Genomic DNA, 23,003 nt, shown 5'->3' with positions numbered 1-23,003 from the left:
CAGTTGAAAAGTGAGATTTATTTTTTCCATTGTTGATACATTTATAAAAGGTTTTGACAGTCATTTAATTGTGTATGCTATATTCATCTTGCAACACCATAAAATGCAAAACATGACACTGTTGTAAACAGCTACACCTATGAAGATTATCTAGGAGGAAAAGCGGTTGACTCTTTGTTTTCCATAAACAGAGCTCTACTTTCCTAATGAGGAAGCTTTGGAGCTTTTCCAATCCACAGTCAGCGGTTAATGGTTTACCAACATTGTCCGATCATATATTTCCCCTAACTGTTATTCACTTTAAATGCACTTCTCTAAAAAAAATCTAATATTAACATTAACACACTCATGCATTAAATGAATACTCTATGAATGCACTAGCATACCTGCATGTCATTGTTTTGCAGTGGAGTCCAAAAAGTAAAATGATGTGCTCCTTACCGAGCATCGAGCCAGGTCATGAGGCCATTAAGTGGTAAAATTAGATTAGCTTAAACTTAATGCAGTCCTCATGAAATTCCACTGCAGAGGACAGGACCGTTTTCTTACTGCCAAATGATTTTTTAATTTAACTACATTCTCTTCGTACAGGAATCCAGTTCACCCTGTAGTCAACAGCAAATACATTAATGCAATAGTTTAACATTCTGGGAAATACACTTATTCACGTTCTTGTCGAGAGTTAGATGAAAAGATCGATACTATTTTCATGTCTGTACAGTAAACATACAGTAAGGTTACAGCTAGCAGCTTGTTAGCTTAGCTTAGCATAAAGACTGGTAACAGGGGAAACAGCTAGCCTGGCTCTGTCCAAAGCTAACAAAACCAAGTTGTAAAACCACAACTTGTTATTTATGCACTTTGATTTTGTATGGATTAAACAAACGAAATATAACAACTTAATTAGTGAACTTGTTTCGGTAGGTGGATTTTATCTTCGGACATTTTGGAAACATCTGAAAGCTGTTTTCATGTCTAATTTTGGAAACGGTTTTCCAAAATATCAAAATATTCCTTTAATATGCATACATAGATGCATTCTAATACATTTTTCATATTAGGAAAACTAATATGAGCATATGTATACATGTTGTTTTGATACCACTGCACACATGCAGACATACCGGCACACTGACATGTTTACTGTATAGGTGCAGACCACCCACCTGAAGTAGTTTGAACTTTGTTATGCCATCACAGTACATAAGGGTCTTTCTTCACATTCCCTGAAATGAAGCACTCTGCTATTTTCCCTTGCATTGCACTCACTGTATAATACTACCCCACAGACCAGCGCATTAACCATTGTGAATGTGAGCAGATGTGAGAGTGCTTTGGAGAAGAAAGCAGTGAAAGGATACTTGTAGTCCAGGCGGTGCCACAGGCCCTGTGTTGTGTCTGGCCTCCCTGTAGCAACCTGTAGGCCATGAGAGAACCACTGTTACTCATCGACACACAAAGACCCTCTGCGGTGGCTATATACGCTGCCTGATGGAAATGCTGGAAACCTGCACCCATGGATGGTCAGCGGGGCCATATCCAATGACCTCCGCTTTTACAAGTGGGACCTCAGGCCTTGTGCTTATGGAGGAAAATCCTGTTCTCAAAAACTGCTAAGTCCCCAGAGATCTCTTCCTGCTACAGTAAGAACACGCCCCCAGTGGACCCTGTGCAGAATCTCACTCTGGGCATGGTTACATTTATCCATTTCCATAAGAAAGAGCCCTGGAGCTCGGCCTCACCTCTCCACTGGGATCCTCCTGCAGCCCTACCTGCCACGCTGCCTATTCTGTCGGCCCCTCTGGCCTCATAATGCCAGGGAGCTGCCTAGACCTTGTCCCATTCACAGTGTGCAGATAAGAGTCAGGTCAAATAAGAAGATGAAAGAGAGAGGGGACGGAGTGCTGCTGGGAAGCAGTGATGGTAGGGTGGGAGGGGTGTGTGTGGGTGGACGTGCCTGCACAACAAAAAAGGCACACTCAGAAGGCCTGTGTGCTGGTGAGAATGTGCAGTCATTTAGCAGGAAGCAAAAGTGCATTTCCTCCTCTTGAACCTCTGCTTCAATTTAACGTCATGAAATAAAACAACAGAGCCAAGATTAAAGGGTAGAAGCATATTATGTGTCAGTGAGAGAGGATAGCAGGTTATACTGTAAATCCTGTAAATGTACAGTATGAGTATAAATGCTACATATTGTAATGTGTGGGCAAAAAAACTCTACCAATACCCTATACCAGTTGTCAAACATGTACAGACTCAGAATGTGACGCAGTACAGACCGGAGCACTTTTACTAGTGATTAAAAATAGCTCTTAAGCAAATTAAGTTTCATTGTCTTCGAATGTGATTGCTGCTCTCTCACTTTGTTCTGTTCCCTCCAGCGGGGAGAGCTGTAATGTTGGCAACTAAGCAGAAAACATAGCTTACAGCACAATGTACTCCATACATATGTAGAAATCACTTTGTATAAAAACAGTACAACTTATTTCAAGAATTGTGAATAAGTGAAATAGAAGCTGTTGGGCTTCCACCTGCTAAAGACATCTGGAAAGCAAATTAAGCTGTGTAGTGTCTTTTTCTAATTCTAATTTTTTGGCCATCTATAAAGATATTCAGTAGTGACAATGGCATTGTTTTAAGCCTTGTGAGCTGTTTCCTGCTGGCATCTGTCATTTTTCTCTCCATACTTTGGAAATTAGATCCTAATTTTTAAAGTTTAATGTATACTGGCAGGGGCTTTTCATGAAAAATGGATCGCCTGAATACCTAAACCGAATCATATAAAACTCTAGGTAGATCACTAGGACTACTGTTTGCAATGATGTTAATAGTTGAAGTGTATTAAAGCACACAAAAACAACTTTTAACTACCTGTAACATACCAATATGTAGTAATGTACTAATGCTCAAGATTCGAAATGGGACTGATGAGCAATACCTTTACAGTAGCTATGAAGTACAGCTAAATGGAGCCAGCAAAGCACATGCAATGATAGTAAACAATGCCCTCTTGGGTATTAGGTCTATGGCTTTTTTGTAAGACTTAGAAGGCAGGAGAAAGCAAAAACTGAACAAAGTTGTGGCACTGCAGTTTAAATACATTTCAATACCAGAAAGGGCAAAGACTGTGGCAATAAACAGAGCAGATAAAATATGGATTACTGAGTAATGACAATAAGGTGTTTTTACCTCTAAAGAAAGTTCATCTGGATTTTCATCAGCATCCACCCCCACTCTATAGAGAAGGAAAAAAGTACAGTCAAACCCTCACTCACAACAATAAAATGACAAATCCCAAGGGTTTAAATGATTGATGTGAAGCTATACCTGTTCAAACAGTCAGTCTAGCGCCACATGTGACTTAACAATGAAAGTGAAAGTCAGCATGGAACTCGGCTCAGTCTGAACATGACCTTTCAAACTGTTTCGTCAAAATCAGCCTCATCTTCACACCAAGAAAATGTCAGCCGGGTAAACCTTTGATAAATGACAAACAGCGTGGCTGCGTGGCTGCGATTATTACCCTGTCGAAGTGTGGCCCCACTTTGCTGCAGGCGTGCTTGAGCAGCAGGGCTGAGAGGAGAGGCCGACTGGCTGCTTGCTCGCTCTGAATTGAAATAAAGTGACTCAGCACCTGCCAGTGACAGCCTAGTGAGCTGCTTCATTGGAGAAACAAGGGCATTATCTCAGTGTGCATTCCCTACATCTACACATGTACTGAACCTCCACACTGCAGCACTATCGCACCACATTTAACCCTGAATCTGAAATTAAAAGGTGATGATAACTTTGTAGCATTTTCTGAAATCACATGATGATCATTTCTGATATATTTTCCCAACACGTCACCCAAAATCAAAATCGTTTACAGTTATACAGTAGCCAGAAAAAACTCCATTCAGTACACTGTGGGTGTAAAATTTCTCACAGAGCTTAGAGGGATGCTGAGCACGAGATGGCTGTCGATGCTAGTTCCTACAGGTCAGCAGTTAACTCTAATAGCCTAGCATTACTGCTGCAAGGCTCAGGACATTTTGAGATAGCCTACCGCTATCAGTGTGTGTGTGTGTGTGTGTGTGTGTGTGTGTGTGTGTGTGTGTGTGTGTGTGTGTGTGTGCGCATTTTGAATGTGCTGATGCCAAAGCCTTTCACTAAGAGCTCCTTCAATAACACAACAGAGAGATTATCATCAGAGCATTAGAGTGCTGTGACTACTTAAGGTTGTGCAGATTTTTGCTTTGGCTGCCTTCCTTCCACAATCCATCTCCGGCGTTTGTCTTTACAATGTTTCAATTTCTCCCTCTCTGATCATTGATCCTCTTGTTATTGGTTCTCACATTTCAGTTTGGTCATTATTTTTGTATACAGTATGAATGGAGGCCATTTTGGACTGTGTTTCAGGACTGTGCTGTAAAAGTCTTAACACCAAGAATCTAGCAACATCTTGGACATTACTGTGCTTGGTAATTAATTAGATTTTGATACTGGCTGTGGCCTATTCCAACAAACCATCCATCATTGAGCTATTTCAGTTGTTTGTTTTCATTTTTCCCCTATCTGTCCCTGCATCTTCATCTATTTTATCCACCCAGCTTCTGTCTCCCTTCAATTTCCTCTCTACACCCATCCATCTTTGTCTCTCTCTTTTTCACCTAATATTTTTCCTGTTCTTTAAAATCTTTTGTCCTCTCTCTTCTAACAAACATCTCATTGTCTTCCATTTTTACCCAACTCGCTCACAGGTACAAGAAACCAGGGTGCTTGACAGATATACAACGACGAACTGACAACTGAACAAAGAAACACACAGACTTAAATACACTTAGGTAAGGGAGACAACGAGACACAGGTGAAAACACTCAAAGACAGGAAGCAAAACTAAAAGACACTTGAGGGAACAAGACTAATTCAAAATAAAACAGGAAAAAACAGAACACAAACCCCAAATCATGATAGCTGCATTATTGTGTAAGTTGCATTTTACTGCTATAAATGTTTACGGTTGTGCTCATTTTAACTACTTTATATACTGTTGGGTAGTCTACATCAATACATCATGGTGTGTAGCATTGCTGTCCTGTGAGAATCACATATCTCTAAAAAGTCAACTTTTAATACATTTAGAAAAACAGCCTGTTTTCAGCATTGTGACGATGCATTTTCTAGCTTAATAGTTTATTTAATTTGGGTAGAAGGATTTCCTCAACCCATAAAGGAACACTTAGTTTTACAAACATTCATATTCAGAATCACCAAATTTGGAGATACATGTTTTTCCCTCATTCACTGGACAGGTAGGGGATGAAAAAATTGTAATCTGAAAAGTAACTAAAGTATAATGTTGTATACAATGGAAATAGTAATTCTTATTGTTGTTTTTGTTATGCAAGATATGAAGAAAATTCACTAAAGGAAAAGGCAGAAGACGATTGACTCCTTTTTCAAGTCAAGTAGGCATGTAAGTGGAGTTATAGTGACATGGGGTTTCTTGGTCTTTCCTTTAGAAGGAAACAGAAAGCTAGCTTGCAATCTATGATACAATCATTCAACTTTATAGTAGTACATTAAATTTGTTCTTGCGTTAATGCTGAAGGCGGCAGGGCTTGCGGTGTTCACCCCCACCCCTAGAACCCCCAAACCTTTAAAATCACTGCTCCACCCCTGCCAAGAGTTGAGGCAGAGCAGCCGGACAGGACATCAGAGGGAAAACCAAAAAATATTTTCTCCATAAAATATGACCCAGTTTCACGAAAATCAGTGAATAGGCCTAGTTATAACATTGTGTTTTTGTACAGTAATTAGTGAGGCCCGACCCCCAGAAACACTCCACTCTGGTGGTGTTCATCGTTTTTCCAACCTAATTCTGGTCTCATTTGTGGTCTGATTAACAGTAAATTTATCAAATTCAGGTTAAAAACAACAATGCATTTGGTCTTTGCAAACAGAAATGGTGTTCGTGTTTATCTGTATATAGAGCGGGGAAGTGAGAGCAAATCACAAGTGGTCACTCGAGATGCCTCTAGTGCAAGTTGTGAACTGATGTACTTAGAGCTGTCTACTTGTGATCAGATCACCCAAACACATGTTAATGTTAATGTGTAAACCCACCACCATCCCCCCACTTCCCTTTTTTATTATTATTTATCTGCCCACCATATAAGTCTATTCTTGTCAGAGCAGTAGAAAGAGGAACCAAGGTTTGTGCTGCAATTGCAAATGAGGGCAAAGAAGGTGCTTGAAATCTGTCTTTATTGTGCAAGGTCTTCCTGGGTCTACACTGGGGCAAGTTGTTGTGGTGTGGTGCAAAGTCTTGTGGCTGTGACAGGCTCAAATGGCGGGCACTGCACATGACGCATTGCCTTCAGAATGGCAGGATACATTCCATGGCGACAGGCTCTGACACTGAGCTAAGCTGACAGAAAAGAAGAAAGGGCAGATAAGGTGTGGAGGAAAGAGCAAGGAAAGGAACACAAGCTGAGGGTGGAGCACAAAGAACAGGGGGAGGAGAGCAAAAATAAGAGAATGAGCAAAAATAAGAGAATGAGTTTCCTGAGTTTCCTGAGTGTGACAGAATGAGTTGGTGCTGCTGGTGAATGTGAGAGTAAATTGGTGAGTGAAAGATTGACTAGGGGACAGGACAGGTCAGCCAGAGAAAGAGAGAGAGAAAGACATAAAAGAGAATTGAAGAGAGTGGCGGTCTCTCTCAGTACCGATGCGAGAGGAACAAAGAGATAACGAGGCAGGGGGGTGTTTGTGAGTAGGATGCAGTCTGCTTTATGTCATGGGGAAAATATTTAGCTGTCAGCCAGCCTGCTCTCATAGTATCGCATTTTTAAATTGATGTGACCCCTGTGCCCTGTTACCCTTATCTTCAACACACTGACATTCAATAAAGACAAATCAAGTCCGAAATAATCTAACTACTCTGCGACTGTGAGTTCACAGAAATAAATCTGCAAATGAGTGGACAGCCAGAGGCACACACAGGGAGTAGAAAGAAAGTGCAACGGAGGAGGAAAGTCTGTAAACTTTGTATGAATTTATATCTACTGCAGGAAATAGGGTCCTAGACAACAGCTGAGTCACAGATACTTCTGTAATGAGTCTCCACAGGCGTATGCGAGCCTCCCATGGCCGATAGTTACCTCCCAAAATAAGGTGGAGCTTCCCATTCTGCAGGGAAATCACACCCCAGTAGTAATGGAATAACTCAATCTCCCGCAATCTGGCAAGACTGGAAGATTGAGTTGTGGCTGCTTTCCTAACAATGATTTGCAGCCTCCAAAACCAAAGACTTCCTTCTCTGTTAGTGGGCTCTTAATGTGCTGATACAATCTCAACTGTCTTGTGCTAAGCTCCACTGTGACTAAAATATCTCTGGACACATTCGAGGGTGACATAGTGCTTTGCAATGGGCCTTCACTGACGACTCATCCAAGGCTTCTGGGGAACGTTGCTATTAATATGAACACATTATGAGGCTTCTGTGTTTGGGCTTTTTTAAAACTGTAAAAGAAAGTAGCTGATTTTTTACTAGATCTCATCCAACACATTTATAAGTACAGAAAAGGCAGAAATTATACACAAAGATGGATGCAAAAAGCACCCACGCACACCCATAAACACCTCTTTACAAGCTAATATTTCCACTATGCCTCATAGAAAAGAAGGACGAGCAAAATAACTTGGCCTTGAGCAGTGATGCAGTATGTGTGTGTGCACATTCATGTGTGGCTGTGTCTCTGTAGTGTCGTTATCAGACAATAGTGGGCTGATAAAGCTGTGCTGCAGGCACACTGTAAACGAGGCCTCAAGAGAAGGCATCACAACATCACAGAAACTACTTTGCACATGCGGCTTATTTATAATATATCTTCTTAACTTGGAAGCAGTCTACAGGTAGCAGTTAACCATGTTTACATGTAGGCAAAACATTTTCCTCGCAATCGTTTCCTTGGGAGGATAAAATCTCCACTGGATGTGATTAACAGCACAAGTTAATAAACATTCGGATGAGTTTCTTCTTCTTGAGTTCAAATACTCAAGTAGCATATACTCAAAAGGCAGGGTAAATTAAGTTACAACACGCCTCCTTCTGCTGTGCTCACTCTGTGCTATTTCCTCCACTTGCTGAGAGAGGGAGAGGATGAGAGAGAAATACATGAGCGAGCACAGAGAGATAGAGACGGGAGACAAAGGGAGTCAGAGTCTCACAGGGACTGTGTTTGCTCTATACTGTGAGTTTGGACAAGAGGAAAGCTGTAAGTCATCCTTCCAGTTTCCTGTTTGCAAATCCCATTTGGCTGTTCTTCTCACCAGGGATTCACACGGATTCCATATTTGACAGCATACACTCCTCCAAACAGAGATCTGAATTTGGAACCAGCATCGATATGAACACCATGCAAAACACACATACAGTATATACAGTGGTAGACAGTAACATTTACTCAAGTACTGTACTTAAGTAAAGTTTTGAGGTACTCATACTTCACTTGGGTATTTCCATTTTCTGCTACTTTATACTTCTACTCTACTACAATTCAGAGGGAAATATTGTACTTTTTACTCCACTACATTTATCTGATACGTCAGGTTACTAGTTAACTTGGCAGATTCTGATTATTAATACAAAATATAATCAACAAATCAATCATGATGTATTATCATAGATAAAGATAGGACTTTATTAATCCCTTGGTGAAATTCACAAGCTACCCGTAAGAAAAAATATGAAAAAAATAAGCCCCAACTTTACCAGCAGTCATGTAAAAAAACAAACAAACCACGATGCAGACTTCAATGCCTGCAGTGACTCAGACACTGACTGTAAGATCTCAGTGTATTGACTGAAAGATTACAAAAACAAAAACCACTGTAGGACTTTATAAAATCTAGAACTGTGTATTAAAGTAAAGACATGGCCTTCATCCAAATGGTTGGGGATATGACTTTAAAGGAACAATCTGTAATTTTTTGATGTTCATATAAATGAACTGTTAGTCTATATATTAAAAGAGCTGTCAATCAAAGTCACTGAGCATTTCACCAAAACAAATCTTGAAGATGCACTGCACAGTCGTGTTTCCATTACTTTCGGGGACGTTATATTGACTTACAATCATTCCCTAACCTTAAACTAAGTCTTCACCCTACAATTTAATGATTTATGTTATGGGGACTTGCATTTTGTCCCCATAAGGAAGGCGAGTCCCCACAATGTGACTGTGTAAACAAATTTATGTCCCCCCCTACACACACACAGTGTGACATGTATCAAACTTTGCCTCCACAACCTATATTAAATATTTTAATAGTTAACTGATAATACTTTTAACTGCAGGCAAATTCTAATTACTATCCCAGAATCTTATACAAATTAAAATATACACTGTGTGAATATATTGTTACCATCCCATATTTATACCGGATATAAATTTTAGGTCACAGTGCCAAACTTTACAAGAGACATAACTGCATATCATTGAGGTGTGCTGAGCTGTGCATCTCTCAGTGTTACGACTCTGCAGTGGATGAGGAGATAAAACAAAGAACAATACAACATAAGCTTCCATTCCTATTACTGCAGTGTTACAAAATAATAATCCATATATGGCAAAGTCTTTGACTACAGTATTTAGGTCAATCTACTGAAACCTAGAGTGAGAATCCCACTCACTCTGCAGCTTTAACCTAAATTTCACATCACTTGAGCTGGTGTAAAAATAAAATTGGCAGAGTAGTGTGCGTGTGTTTGTACATGAGTGTGTGTATGCATATCACATTCATGTGTATCAGTGATATTAGTCAAGCATTCATCTGTTCATGTTGCAGTGGGCTGTGCAAAGCATTTACATAAGAGCACTGTTCATTATCTAAGAGATAATATCCTTTGGTAGATATCTCATCTAACCAGGCAAAACTTTAAAAATGTTCTGCCATATTGCACACTGATGAATGATCACCCACTCAACAGATGTCCAAATATCATGTTATCCTTTCTATTGTTTAATCTGAGCCACAGAATAATAATAGCCAGAAATAATTCTATGCATACTATGTAATGCCAACTTGAAAATCGCTGCTAGTCATGACTTGAGGCCAATTTCTCACAAACCCAGTAACAATCATCACATTGGCATTTTCCCTATGTTGAAATGCACTTGCGTGATAATACAACTTATTTAAATGTATTCGATTCTTTCTTTCGTAAAAGTGATAATACAGCAGTATAAGCATTTAATCAAAAGTAAAGGCTCTGAATTCTAAATTAAAGTAAATGTTTAGTTTATCAATTTATTGATCACCAATGCTGCAGTGAGTCTTAATTCACACATTATATCTTGTTTGTTTGTTGTACAAAAACCAAAGTGTAAAAAGAGCCAGGCAAGCTGTATAACCATTTCTAGTCTTTTATGCTAAGCTAAGCGGCTGCTGGCTATAGCTTCATATTTAACAGACAGATATGAGAGTTATATCAATCTTCTCATCTAACTCTCGGCAAGAAACCGAATAAGTGTACTTCCCATAACGACCTATTCCTTTATTGTTGGTGGATCAAGGTGGTCTTTGATCTAACTACGTCACTGTTAAACTATAGCCAGGTAAAAAAAAAAAAAAACAACTACAGCCATCAGCCATCAGAGAGATGTAGCGGAGAAAAAAGTACAATATTTCTTATGGCAATGTAGGGAGTAAGAATAAAAAGGAAACAAAAAGGAATTACTTATTTCCAATAATTTGTCTCAGTATTGTAGGCACATTACTTGAGATTAACTAGGTACTAAATAGACCTATACTTTGCTACCTTCTTCCACTGATTTGTTTTCCCTTGTATCATATCATTACAGTATTAGGCTCTTACTGTGCTACATATATGATAAGATTAATTGAAAAACAACAAGAAAAAAAATTTCAATAATACTGTGTCATATCTCTGTCTTAGTTGGTGTCTCTCCTACATTTTCTCACTGTGTCAACTGCTAGAAAGAAAGACATCCCTCTGCCATGGAAGCTGACAGCCATCAGTCAGTTTCAAACAGTGTCAGTTAAGCAGGAGTCTTTTAGCATTTCACCCAGCTGGATCCCAGCTGGAGCCCACCTGTGGATAGCCAAGGACAGTTGGGAGCAGAGGAGGCTGTGGGAGCCAAAGATATTATTATCACACAGAATTAATTTCCCTTCTCACAACGTTCACCTGGATGTCTCAGCATGAGAAATGGCCTAAATTTAGTCTAGCAGAGTTAGCGGGATACGGTGCATGGCAAGAATTGACTGCCAAAGAGGAAAAAATTTAACATCCAGATAACACATAAAACTAGTATTACATTTTCTTTAATACACATTATATTTAGTGATGGTTGTTTTATTTTTTAGTAGGAAAATGAGTGTTGAATTAGTGTCCATTTCAGCAACAGTATCTCAATTACAAATCAAAGAAGTCCTTGTTTTATTTACCCAAATTATTTTGTTCATTTTGTAACGTTTTTAGACCAAGCTAGCTTTTTTTAGATGAAACAATGTGAAAAATGCTTATCCTCTATAGACATCAGTGCTACTTTGTTTCCGTGATTGCTAACAGGAATGGGAGCGGAGATATTACTTTTGAAGAAAATAGTTCAAACGTCCAGTTTTGGTGGTGCAGATTTACTGCCCTTAAGGAATAATAACATTAATTTTGACAAATATATTACTAGGCAGCTATATTACTAGCTCTCAAGCTCTGCCCAAGTAAAACTTATACTGTTGGCATAGAAACAAAGTCATGCAATGCAACTGTATAATTGCTATTCAAATGCTTTCTATATGCATTGTAATTGGGAAAAAATTCTACAAGATCTACATTAGGGAAATTAACGCAAATCCATGTTGTATTTAACTACTCAGATGTCTAAACTTTGCCATCAGCAAGAACTCTGAATGAATGTGTGAAAGTGTAAGCCTTGCACAAATATGGATAGCTATGCCAAAGTCTCTCACAGACCCAGTCAGGTCCTTGCTGAATTGCTCTAAAACCTCAAACTGTTTAATGCTTGTTAATGACTAGCAAAGTGATGAAAATACAATAATAGGCTGTTGCATTACTGCTCACTAGTGTGCGTATGTGCACAGCAAACTGGGAAATCGTAATGAAAAGGTTTGTGGTCAGTGAAAACCACCCAATTTCAAAAACAAGGTTGTTGATGAAGCTTTCAATAACTGGACTAGTCTGATGGCACTTGCCTGCAGGTCTATTTTAGCTGCCAGATGGCTCGTAATTGTGGCGCAGAACAAATCCCCTTCCTTTCTCTCACTGTTGCCAAAACAGCCTGATATGGATATGACATCAAATGCTTCCTTTTGATAAGGCTGGGTGAAACTCTTTCATGGCTGGTTCTGAGGAATGTCATGAAGCTGTGTTTGTGGTTGTCATACTTGGACAGTGCCATTTCTTTACTGTAAAGGATTAACAGCATTGTCTGCTGGCACCAGCTGAATATATCAGGAGAATCTCAAAGAAAGGACTTAGTGGTATGTGGGTTAACATAACAACTAACACATAACAGTAGCTTGTTTTGTGTGTTATATGTGGCACTGGGCTAATGAGCTTCCTGCTGCAGAGCTGACTGGAGGGATTTTCTTGTTTTTTTACAGGAAAATGGACAGCACTGGCCTGCTTTTGAGTTTTTGGACTTCACCTCAGGCTTAATAGAGGCAAGTAAATTAAACCTGCGCTGGATGGAGACTTTAAAAAGGACACTGTGACCACTGTGTAACTTCTATTTTTTTCAAGTGGAACTGACACAGGTTAGACAACAAGCGATGACAGGAGTGGTGAGAAGATAAGGAAAGTGTATTACTGTGTGTCTGCTGCCATAGAAGCCGGCTGGTCTAGATGACCATTAATCGAATTGATCTGACAAATCATACCCCTCAGGCATGGAGCTGGTATACTGTCATGTCTGTAGATGTAGAGATGCATGTGTTTGCAGCTGCATAAGTGATCTGTAATAGCTGATTTTGGGTTTGGACAAGGGTTTCATCACCCGACTATCTCCCACCTGCTCACTCATCTGCTTCCTCATTACCCTCACCCTCTCGTACGCACATCTCCTTCACAATCTCGCTGCTATGGGGGATATTGTTCTCTATATGTAGGTGCTGATGAAATTTTGAGGGCGAGTGGTGAATTATTTAAGAGAGAGGATTATGAAAGCAGCTTCTTGGCACGTTGCTAGCGGGTATGAATCAATATGAGACCTCCCCACACCCACCACCACCTCCCCCTTTTTTCTCCCTGAAACCACAGACCCTCTGAACAGAAGTCCAGACACATGGCCACGGGACACAGCAGACTGGACAGCCAGATGCACTGTGCCTGTGTGTGTAAGAGGCTAGATGAAATACAGTACATGAGAAAGCCAGTTAGAAGGAGGATGGGATTGTATATCTGTGTGCGCGTGTCTAGTATGTGTGTGAGACAGGCAGAAGGGCCTAATTCAGACTGACCACATCCACAGAAACAGATGGCCAACTCAAGGCCTGCCAAGTCTATTCTTCTTTTCCTCTGGTTGTGCCTGGAGGCGGGGGTCTACAGTCCAAGTCAGAAGGGTTAGAAAAAAAGACAGGCGTCCATACACACAGCTGTAGTGCACGCATACACACAAATCTACATTTCTGAGGGTGAAGTCTGACCTTTAGCTATGTACCAGTTATATAACAGTTTCACACAGTTGCCTTCGATGAAGATTTGATTTCATGGACTTGATTTGTGCAGTGCCAATGCTCGGAGGCTTTCAAGACTGAATAAATGACCATCTTCCAGCGCTCATTCTCTCGTTTCACTTGACTGTCTCATAGTGGGTTAGTCTACATCCATTTTTCTCTCTGTACTCCCCTCCACCTCTCTTCTCTCTATGTGTGCCCATTCTACTGAACCATTAAATCTGCCTCTCTTTTCTCATCTGTGTATTGGGAGTCCATGTTTGGCCAACGATGTTGTTCTCTCTCTGGCCAATGATTTCCTGCCTCAAGAACAAGCAGTTGGGACCAAACAAGAACCACCTCAGGGAGCTTGGATTTCAAAGCACAGATCAAAGAAAAATGGACCGGTTTCAACCTTGTTGTGAACTTAACATTCAGGGTAGAGCGGATTATCATTCACGAGACGGGCAGAAATCATAAATGGTTCACAGGGATGACACAGTGTTACCTTGAAGGATACCTCAGTTTGCATGTGCCTTAACAATGACAGGGAGTGGAGGAAGTCACCGAACAAAAAAAAGCAATAGATCACTGTCGAAAAAGATGAATGCATCCTCTCAAGCTGTTGACCTTAAAGGTTTTTTCATAGACTAGTCTTGCTAGAACAAAGTCAAACAGGGCAAGGAATACTAAGAATATATCAGACAGGTTGTAAACAAACTTCCAGTTTTAACAAACTTACTAGGAAGTCAAAATAAATGCAAACATTAAAATTATTACACAATTTGCTGCATGTAAATGTCCATTTAATTTTGCACACCAAATTTCTGGCTTGGCCCTATGGATGGCAATATCGGTCGATCAGTTGGTACACCACTTTGGTCCAGACTGAAATAGATCAGCAACTGTTGGATGGCTTGCCATGAAATTTGGTACAGGGATTAATGGATGAAGCCTACTAACTCTGGTGATTCCCTGACTTTTCCACTAGTGCTACCTTGAGGTTGTCATTTTGGTCAGAATGAAATACCAAGACTACTATTGGACGGACTGCCATAAAATTTTGTACAGACATTCATGCCCCCCTCAGGATGAATTGTACTAATTTTGGTGAGCCCCTATTAACTTTTCTTTTAGCACCATTATTAGGTCAAAATGTGTATTTGTTCAATACTTTGGTTTATGACCAAATACCTGCAAAACTGACATTCCCATCAGCTTGTGTTTAGTGCTAATTAGCAAATGTTAGGATGCTAACATGCTAAGCTAAGATGATGAGCTTGGTAAACATTGCCTTCTAAACACCAGCATGTTAGCCTTGTCATTATGAGTGTTAACATCCTGATGTTATGAGCATTCAACTAAAAGCACCGATGTGCCTATGCCTCACAGAGCAGCATGGCTGTAGACTTATGCCGTGGTTCAATTCGCGTTCTTCCATACTTACACTTGCCATTTTGAGTGCACAAGTGCGTTCACACTGACAATTATGGCAAAATGCAGTGCACTGTGAGTACCTGGATGGTGTACTCATAACAGTCAAAAAGTTGAGTGTGGAACACTGGACACTTCTCACCCTCACCCTGCAATGGATTTTTAAATCTTTTCAGGCTGTCTCACTACCTCCAATTTTCTGTCTCCATCTTTCCCTCCAATGTTCTTTCTGTTAATTCTTCAAGAGGCAGAGGGCTGAAATTATAGAGGGCTAAAAATAATGGCTCTATAAATAAGAGGTGCCCATTGAGAGTGATTGAGAGGCGAGGTCGCTAGGCAGCTAGCAATGCTGGGTAAGTTGGATTCATTAGCGCTCTCCGCTTCCAAAGAGTAGCCCCCACAATTCTCCCACACAAACACACAGCATGTTTTCCTCGTAAACAACACACACACACACACACACACACACACACACACACACACTCATGCAGCGTTGGGATTCAGAGTGTTTCAAGCATACTTTCTATCTCTACCTCCACAGATCTCTGCAGTGTTGCAAATTTAGCCCCATCAGTACCATCCATCAACCCTCATTACCAATTTCCCGTTCCCTCAGAGGACTCCATGCAGACTACATTCTTAAAGCATTGTTCATCTACCAGCAGAGTGGAAAAATGTGTGTACACATGCATTTGTGTGCGTTTGCATTTATGCATGTGTGAGAGAGCGCGCAGCAGAGGCACCCCGTGTCTGTTTTATTATTCATACTCATGTGTGGATCCTCTTTCAGCCCACAGACACCTGCCAGAGATACACACAGCACATACTGATGTTCTTGCTATATTTTTTTTCCCACCTCTCTCCCTCTCTGGTGCTTTCTTTAAACAATAAACTCAAAAATACTCCTCAACAAACCACTTTGTATCTGTGTGCATCCCATTTGCATATGGTATTCATGCAAAATCCCCTGGCTCTGCATTTAGACCATCTATCTGCCCTCATACACCCAAACAAGTGGGCACTTTTATTGTCCTGATGCTCTTATTAATGGCCCTCCTCCTCCCTCTCCATATTGACGTCACATCCATTAGGCTGTGCCTCTGGGCCTTTTAAGTGGAGGCTGGAGCACAGGACTCCAATGTACCAGACCCCCGTCCAGAGTCAATCTCCACCTGATAAACTCGCTGTATTGGCTGATCTGACAGACGCGGTTACCACAGCAATCTGTTCAGTCTCTCCACACACCGCCACGACTGTCAATCCACTGTGAGAGGAAACCCATTGAATTGTGTGTCAGAGGGGAGAGCGGTGTGTTAACAGTAGCACATGCACTCTGTGAGCTCTCAGGCTCTCACCTGTTTATTGTCTGCACACACAGACACACAAAGACAAACAGCTCAACTATCAACACACATAGGAGCGCTGATAGTTGAGCTGAGAGAGGACTATCTGTATCTGGTGCCACAGAGAGTAACCCTGGCGGCCTGATGTGAAGAGATAACGTTTCACATCTGATCAGCATCAGAATCATAACTCACTGACCTGTCCCACCCTCTATCTCTCTCATTATGTTCCAACAACAACATCCTCAATTAGGGTCCCACTTATCCAGGTAACAAGCTTTTTTTCAGAACCTGAATATAGCACTAAAGTCCACTACTACCCTACAAGTTGCACTGACTGACTCTTCATGAATATAGAATGGGTGTGAAGTACATAGGCAACTCCAGCCTTAACATAACAGAGTTAGCTACACTTGAGTGGTGACAATGCTGTGCTGCCTGGCATAGACAGAAATGGCAAATGATGGCTTTGGGTCATGTTGATTTGGAGCTGAGAGCCACTGCCGGATGAGGACAGGCTGAATTTTGATGGCAGAGCCTTTTCCCTGACTCAGAAAAGAACCGTCTGAAATGTTAAAATGAAACTTGGTTCTTCGACACTCAGGAGACATAATCAATGGTCGGTGCGGCTGGCTGAACTTGCAGGGCTCCACTGTGACTTAGTGCTGCACATCTAAACCCTGTCGCCAACTGGAGCTGAGCTCAATGTAATGAGAAATGAGACTTAACTTTCAGTACAGCGAGGGAAGGAAAATCACCCAAGGAGGAACAGGGGAAGAAGAAAAGTGATGAAGAAAAGAAGAGAGAGAGAGACAAAAAGAACTGGTTGTTTTGATAAATAACAGCGACCAAGTGTTCTGGGAACAGTATTATAGCTCCAATCCATCACCGGATCATCAGGCTACATTAATAATGAATGTGTTTTGTAGACATAAAAAGTTCAGCGTACAAATAAGACAGATGCATTTTGCTTGACAAATCGGACCAACAGAGAGACAGTCACCTGACCCCCCTTGATCGATACATTCAGAAAGCTATTGTACAACAACGATGGCTTTGGAAATCTCATTAAAAAATATGTTACATTTTTAAAACAAGAAAGAAAAGCCTTTGTTCCCTGTCTAAGTTCCAAAGTCATCCCTTGTTGTACATTGGTTTTCTAATTCACACTTCTCTTATATTTTCCCATTTCCTTTTGTTACAAAGCAATCACTGTGACTGAACAGAATAAAGAATATACCAATGAAGGAGAAATCAGGATTTACTCTTTTTTCTCTCTCTTCCTCCTGTCATATTGTCTCCTTTCCTTATCAGAAGGGGCAAACCTATGCAGGAGCCATTCATCTTTGGAGTCCTTTGAAGTATCTTCTATCCAATCGGGTTGACATCTTTTTATTATGGGCAGTGTGTATTTGCCTGTGTACATGTGGATGACTTTCCTCTCTCCTTCAGTCTGCTACGCCTATATATTAGGAGGGAGGAAGTGTGTATGTGGGTGTGTATGTGTGTGGCCTTATTCTTGTATTACACAGTCCCCACAATTGGAAAAATGTTATCAAAGCTCCACAGGCAGATGGATGTCAAAAAAGAGTCAGTGAATGAGTGAGCGAGAGAGTGTGTGAGAGAGAGAGCGATAAGAGGTCAGTGGGGCATGAAGGAGAGTGAGTGACATCAGAGACAGTTTTCCACCCGTCCATCTGTCCACTCAAAACAAACAGGCCAGTCATTAGCCAGGCTCCAGCTGTTAGGTCTTAGCCTCCAAGTTTTGAACACTGTCCATTTATATGTGCACGCACACATACACACATAGAGATGTACTACAGCAGAGAGCAAGGCATCCTGCCTGTCCTACACTAGTTGCCCTCAGTAGCCACTATGACATATTTTGAAATGACATCATCTCACAAAACTGTAAAGAGGTAATTGCATGTGAGCTATTTTCTCATCTCGTTCTGTCTTTCCATCGCTCTCGCTCCAAGGAGGATGCAAGACTCTGTGAGGCTGTACTTAGGCACAGCGGTGCTTTTAGCTAAAAGCTAACATCAGCAAGCTAACAAGGTCACAATGACAATGCTAAGATGCCGATATTAAGCAGGTGATATTGACCAGGTTAACCATCTTAGTTTAGCCTGTTAGCATTCTAACATTTACTGATTAGCACTAAAAACACAGTGCAGCTTAAAATGGTGGAAATGTCATTAGTTTGGTCAAAAACTGAACTGGCCTGATGATGGTGCTACATGAAAAGTCAACAAAGTCATTGGCATTTTTCTTCTAGGAACTATAAATATCTGTAGCAAATTTCAAGGCAAGCCATCCGGTAGATATTTCAATCTGGACCAAAATGATGGACCAACCAACCGACTGACCTTGCCATCCATAGACTAATGCTGCTAAAGGGGCTAAAAATTTACACAGAACACAGTATCTGCCCTATCATGACATTAAGTATGGAAAGCAGAAATTATGTTCAAATATATAGAAAAGCAATAAGCTGCAGTAAACACAGAGCAGAGACAGTAAGTCCATAGACTTTTTAGTAGCTACTCTACAGCTATGGCCACCATTAATAATAGATACGCACACATGCTAAAAGCAAAATACAACTATTAGTCTGAGCTGGGCTGAGGAAAAATAATGATATTCAAACTGAAAGGGCTTGAAGAGGACATGACTGGCCAATGTTCAAAGCCTAGGGGCCCCAGACTGCTCACTGTGACTGGGTCTCAGATCTCTCCAGGGGTGCCCTGCCACCTCCAGCCCTCATCAAAGCCAAGGAGACAGACCGAGACTGAGAACCAGAAGTGTGACATTGCATGTGTGTCTGAGTGCTCGTGATACTGCTTGCGCATAGAGTTATAAGGGCAAAAGAAAAGACAAAGGCAGAAACAAACAGAACACAAAAGAATGGATTTCAAACACTGTGACATGGCATCATTTGTTATTATTTAACAATGTTGTTTTTCATCTGATAAGTTTACCCTGTTGAAAGCCATCAATGTCAATTTGTGACACTTAAGAGATATGAGTGTATATAATTAATTAGTCTATATTTTGGACATTTGACTGATTCTCAGATTTGAATTAGACTAATAAAAAGCAGTTTGAAAAGTTTTAATTTTAATGGTCTTCAGAAAACAGTGTATCAGTAGTCTTTACTACACTTTAAACTAATACTAAAGACTGATCAACATGTATACTAGGTCACTATTACAGACCAATTACAAATAGTGGCTTTGAACACAGAAACAAACATATGGCTATTTTCCATGCTGGTACAAAGCTGGTGGAGGCACAAATGCAGGCAGTTTGCCAGTTCCATCAGGCACAAGGTAACTTTTTGCCCTTCTGGCCCTGTTCAGTTATTTCATGGCTCCAAACAAGGGTGGAGTGCTTAGCACAAACACAAGCAGTCTGTGCATAAAGGGGTGGGGTGCATACACATAAACATATTCAATATCACATAAACGGCTTTTATGTATGTTGTTTCCCACTAGAGAAGATAACTTGGATTAATCTCCCTTTTTTCCAAACTATTAGTAGAGTGACGTGACAGTGCACCAAATGGCTATTTTCAGAATAGGACTGCTCGGCAAAACTTTTTAATATATAAAAATAATCCATATGAAAGGGAAAAGCAACAACTTCCCGAAGCCAACTTCAACAATTTACGTGCCAAAATACTCTTTTATTAATAAAAACTAAGCTTTGCATCTTTCTTAAAACATGAATATGGTGGACAAACAGCCAGAAATATTCAATCCATCAATAATTTGCTGATTAGCACCAGGTGTGGAGAAACACTTACTATACTCAAATAAATACAACCTACATTAGAACAACTCACTGTATACAGCAGTACCATTCATTATATAAAACCAAATTTCTTAAAATTGTCACATATACTCCAAAGATTAAATGTAAGAATATTTAAAAGAATCCTATCCCATAAATTCTTACATATATTCCAGGAGTTATAGGTAACCTATGAGAATATTGGCAAAATTGACATAATTATCATTATCATCAGAGGGAGGTTTGAGTGGATTTATAAAGTATTGGTCATACTTATATATTAACCCTGCCTTTTTCCAGACTGTGCTGCACTGCACCAAGGTTGAGCTTTCATCCTTGGGCACCAAAACTGCAACATAAGTCAGTTGGTTGCAGCTTGCATTTGCACTTGAATAATCCAACCCTTTATTTTTGTTTTCACATTATTATTTTTCTCATAATTTATTTCACTTTAGACACTTCTCTCGGATGAGTATAATCTGTTCCATAGTTTGTTTTTGCCTCCTGCAGAGTAAAACCACCAGTAACTGACAAGTGTGTGGGTTTGTGCATCAGGAAGAAAATGTCCCTGGAGGATGGGCTTGGTCTTAAGCAACCATGACAACACAGAGGAGAAAACGAGAACCAGAGAAAAGAAAAATGACCATTATCCAGTTTCATGGTAAGTTGTGTTTAGATATATCAATAATTACTATCAAGCGCACAATACAGGAAAATAGTATTTTCATTACTGTATGCAGTTCAGTGTAAATAATCACTTTATTTTTCAGCGACATGATGAAACTCTGAAGTGTGGGCAATAATGTACCTTGAAATTGAGACTGAAATGGAGAGGAAAGGAGAGGAATTGGCGAGACAGTCTAGGCTTTAAAAGCACATTTTGTCTAGAGTTCTGAAGTCTGATTTCTGACTGAACAGTGAGCTGACTGAAAACTGAGGCAGTTTCTTTTACTATGTAGTTCTCATCTATCTAAACATGAAGCACATGAATTTCACATTGCAGTCTGACAGACACCTGTCTCAGCTCAGCTCACACCTGTATGGCATGCATTTCGGAGTGTGTATTTGTTTAAATGTGTTTGTCTATGTGCGTGGCTGACTGTGAGAGTCTTAAGACAGCAGAATAGAGGAAGAAACAATGCCATCCTATATTACCATAATATGTTTTTCCTCTGAGCCTCAGTTACAAAAGCTCAATTTCCTTTCCTTCTTGAATTCTGGTGCCCACTTTGTGGTTGGAAACTGTTCTAGATTATTGGGTTACACTGGACAGAGGTGATAGTGATAAAACCAGCATTTGTACCACACTGATGAAAGCTGAAAAAGGTAAATTTGTTTGTCTGTTTGTACATTTGCAACACATGACCTCTTGCCTACTCAAAGCTGTAAAACCTGATGAATGAGAAAATAGATACATCAAACTGAAAGAGACAGATAATCATCACCATTTCTTGTCAACGGTGCATGAAAGTACAAACCGGCCTGTCACAGCAACTTGTGATACCAGCTTTCTTGAACAAATTTCACCAAGTGAAAACAAAGTACATTTTACTACCTCTTTTTCTTTTATTTGATGCCTGCAGTGGCAGGTCTTTTGAGGTAGCTATAGGGGTAAAAAAAAAAAAATTAGCGGAGTAATTTCACACAAAGTACAACTTTCAAAGACTCCTCCACAAAACCATTTCAGAGATGGAATGGAAGTTAAATTTGCTCCAGGTGAAGAGATGTAATGTATTATTCACCGAAATGAAGTCTTTCAATTTTGTTACTTGTCCCTTCACTTCATACTATCTGATGTGGGAAGGGAGATGAGGAGGGAAGTAGAGGTGGGAGTTTGGGAAGTGAGGAAAACAGAGCTATTCTCTGAAACATGACAGCCCTGAAGGCTCCACGCAGTGTACTGTGATGGGCTCCAGAAGATGGAATGACTACACACAAAGACAGCAGTATCATGGGGATGGAAATATGCAGTCCAAAGCAGGTGCAATATTCAGGACAGATATCCCCAGGTACACATGTATGCACTTCAGTAAGTCAAAACTGTAAAGGTGAAGTTTCCCACAGTGAATAATTTGAAGGCTTGGGCTTATACTGCATGCCAAGGGCTGGTAAAAGTTTTAGAAATTGGAATTAAACCGATAAATATATTTTAATAAAATACCTGTCACATTATGCATTTTCATTATTATTTCGGCTGCACAATCAGACACTATGTGCTAATTGAACGGACCTGGAAACCAATTTTCTCAATTAGCTATTACTATAAGCAATGGGTTCCTACATGAGCACATGATTTTCTGCTTAGGCCTATGTCAAAACACTGCTTGATATTTTACATGAGTAAGTTTGTGCCTTTTTGGGCTGAGCTCTGGTGGAAAAAAGCTGTCCCAAATTTCCACCAACCAATCAGAATTCAACAATATAGGAACCAGACAATAGTTGACATTTGTAGGGTTGTTTGCTTGCCAGGAAGACGCTATTCTCAGTCAAATCTGACCAAACCACAACCACACAGTCCCAAAGAAGCAGATTTGGTTGTTAAACTTAATTGCTATTTTATAACTAAGGTTTTTTTTTCTCTTTCTCATTTTAAAGTCACCGTCCACTCATATCTGCCAAAAACAGATTTCACCAGCATTTGGAAGCTGCTATGTGTATTGCTGTGTGAATTCTTAAACAGTTCAGTCTTGGTAAAGATAGGAGCTAGAAGAAAAAACTCCTTAAGCTGCCACAGAACAAGAGACCCGT

The 23,003-nt window shown here is 40.2% G+C and overlaps 1 protein-coding gene across 2 annotated transcripts in view; it reads right to left on the bottom strand.

Annotated features, from left to right (window-relative positions):
- LOC122866537 (sodium/hydrogen exchanger 9-like) overlaps window positions 1-23,003 on the bottom strand; it is a 60,143-nt gene that overhangs the window by 6,200 nt on the left and 30,940 nt on the right. For both annotated transcript variants that reach the window (XM_044176293.1, XM_044176294.1), the window contains exons 13-14: window positions 3,190-3,235; window positions 1,362-1,417 (exon numbers count right to left, since the gene is read on the bottom strand). In XM_044176293.1, coding sequence (XP_044032228.1) covers window positions 1,362-1,417; window positions 3,190-3,235 — 102 coding nt within the window. The remainder of the gene's footprint in view (window positions 1-1,361; window positions 1,418-3,189; window positions 3,236-23,003) is intronic.

This window comes from Siniperca chuatsi, linkage group LG19, assembly GCF_020085105.1.
Source record: "Siniperca chuatsi isolate FFG_IHB_CAS linkage group LG19, ASM2008510v1, whole genome shotgun sequence".
Taxonomy (NCBI): domain Eukaryota; kingdom Metazoa; phylum Chordata; class Actinopteri; order Centrarchiformes; family Sinipercidae; genus Siniperca; species Siniperca chuatsi.
Note: the sequence above shows the minus strand (reverse complement) of the source record. Positions and strands in the feature narration are given on the sequence as shown.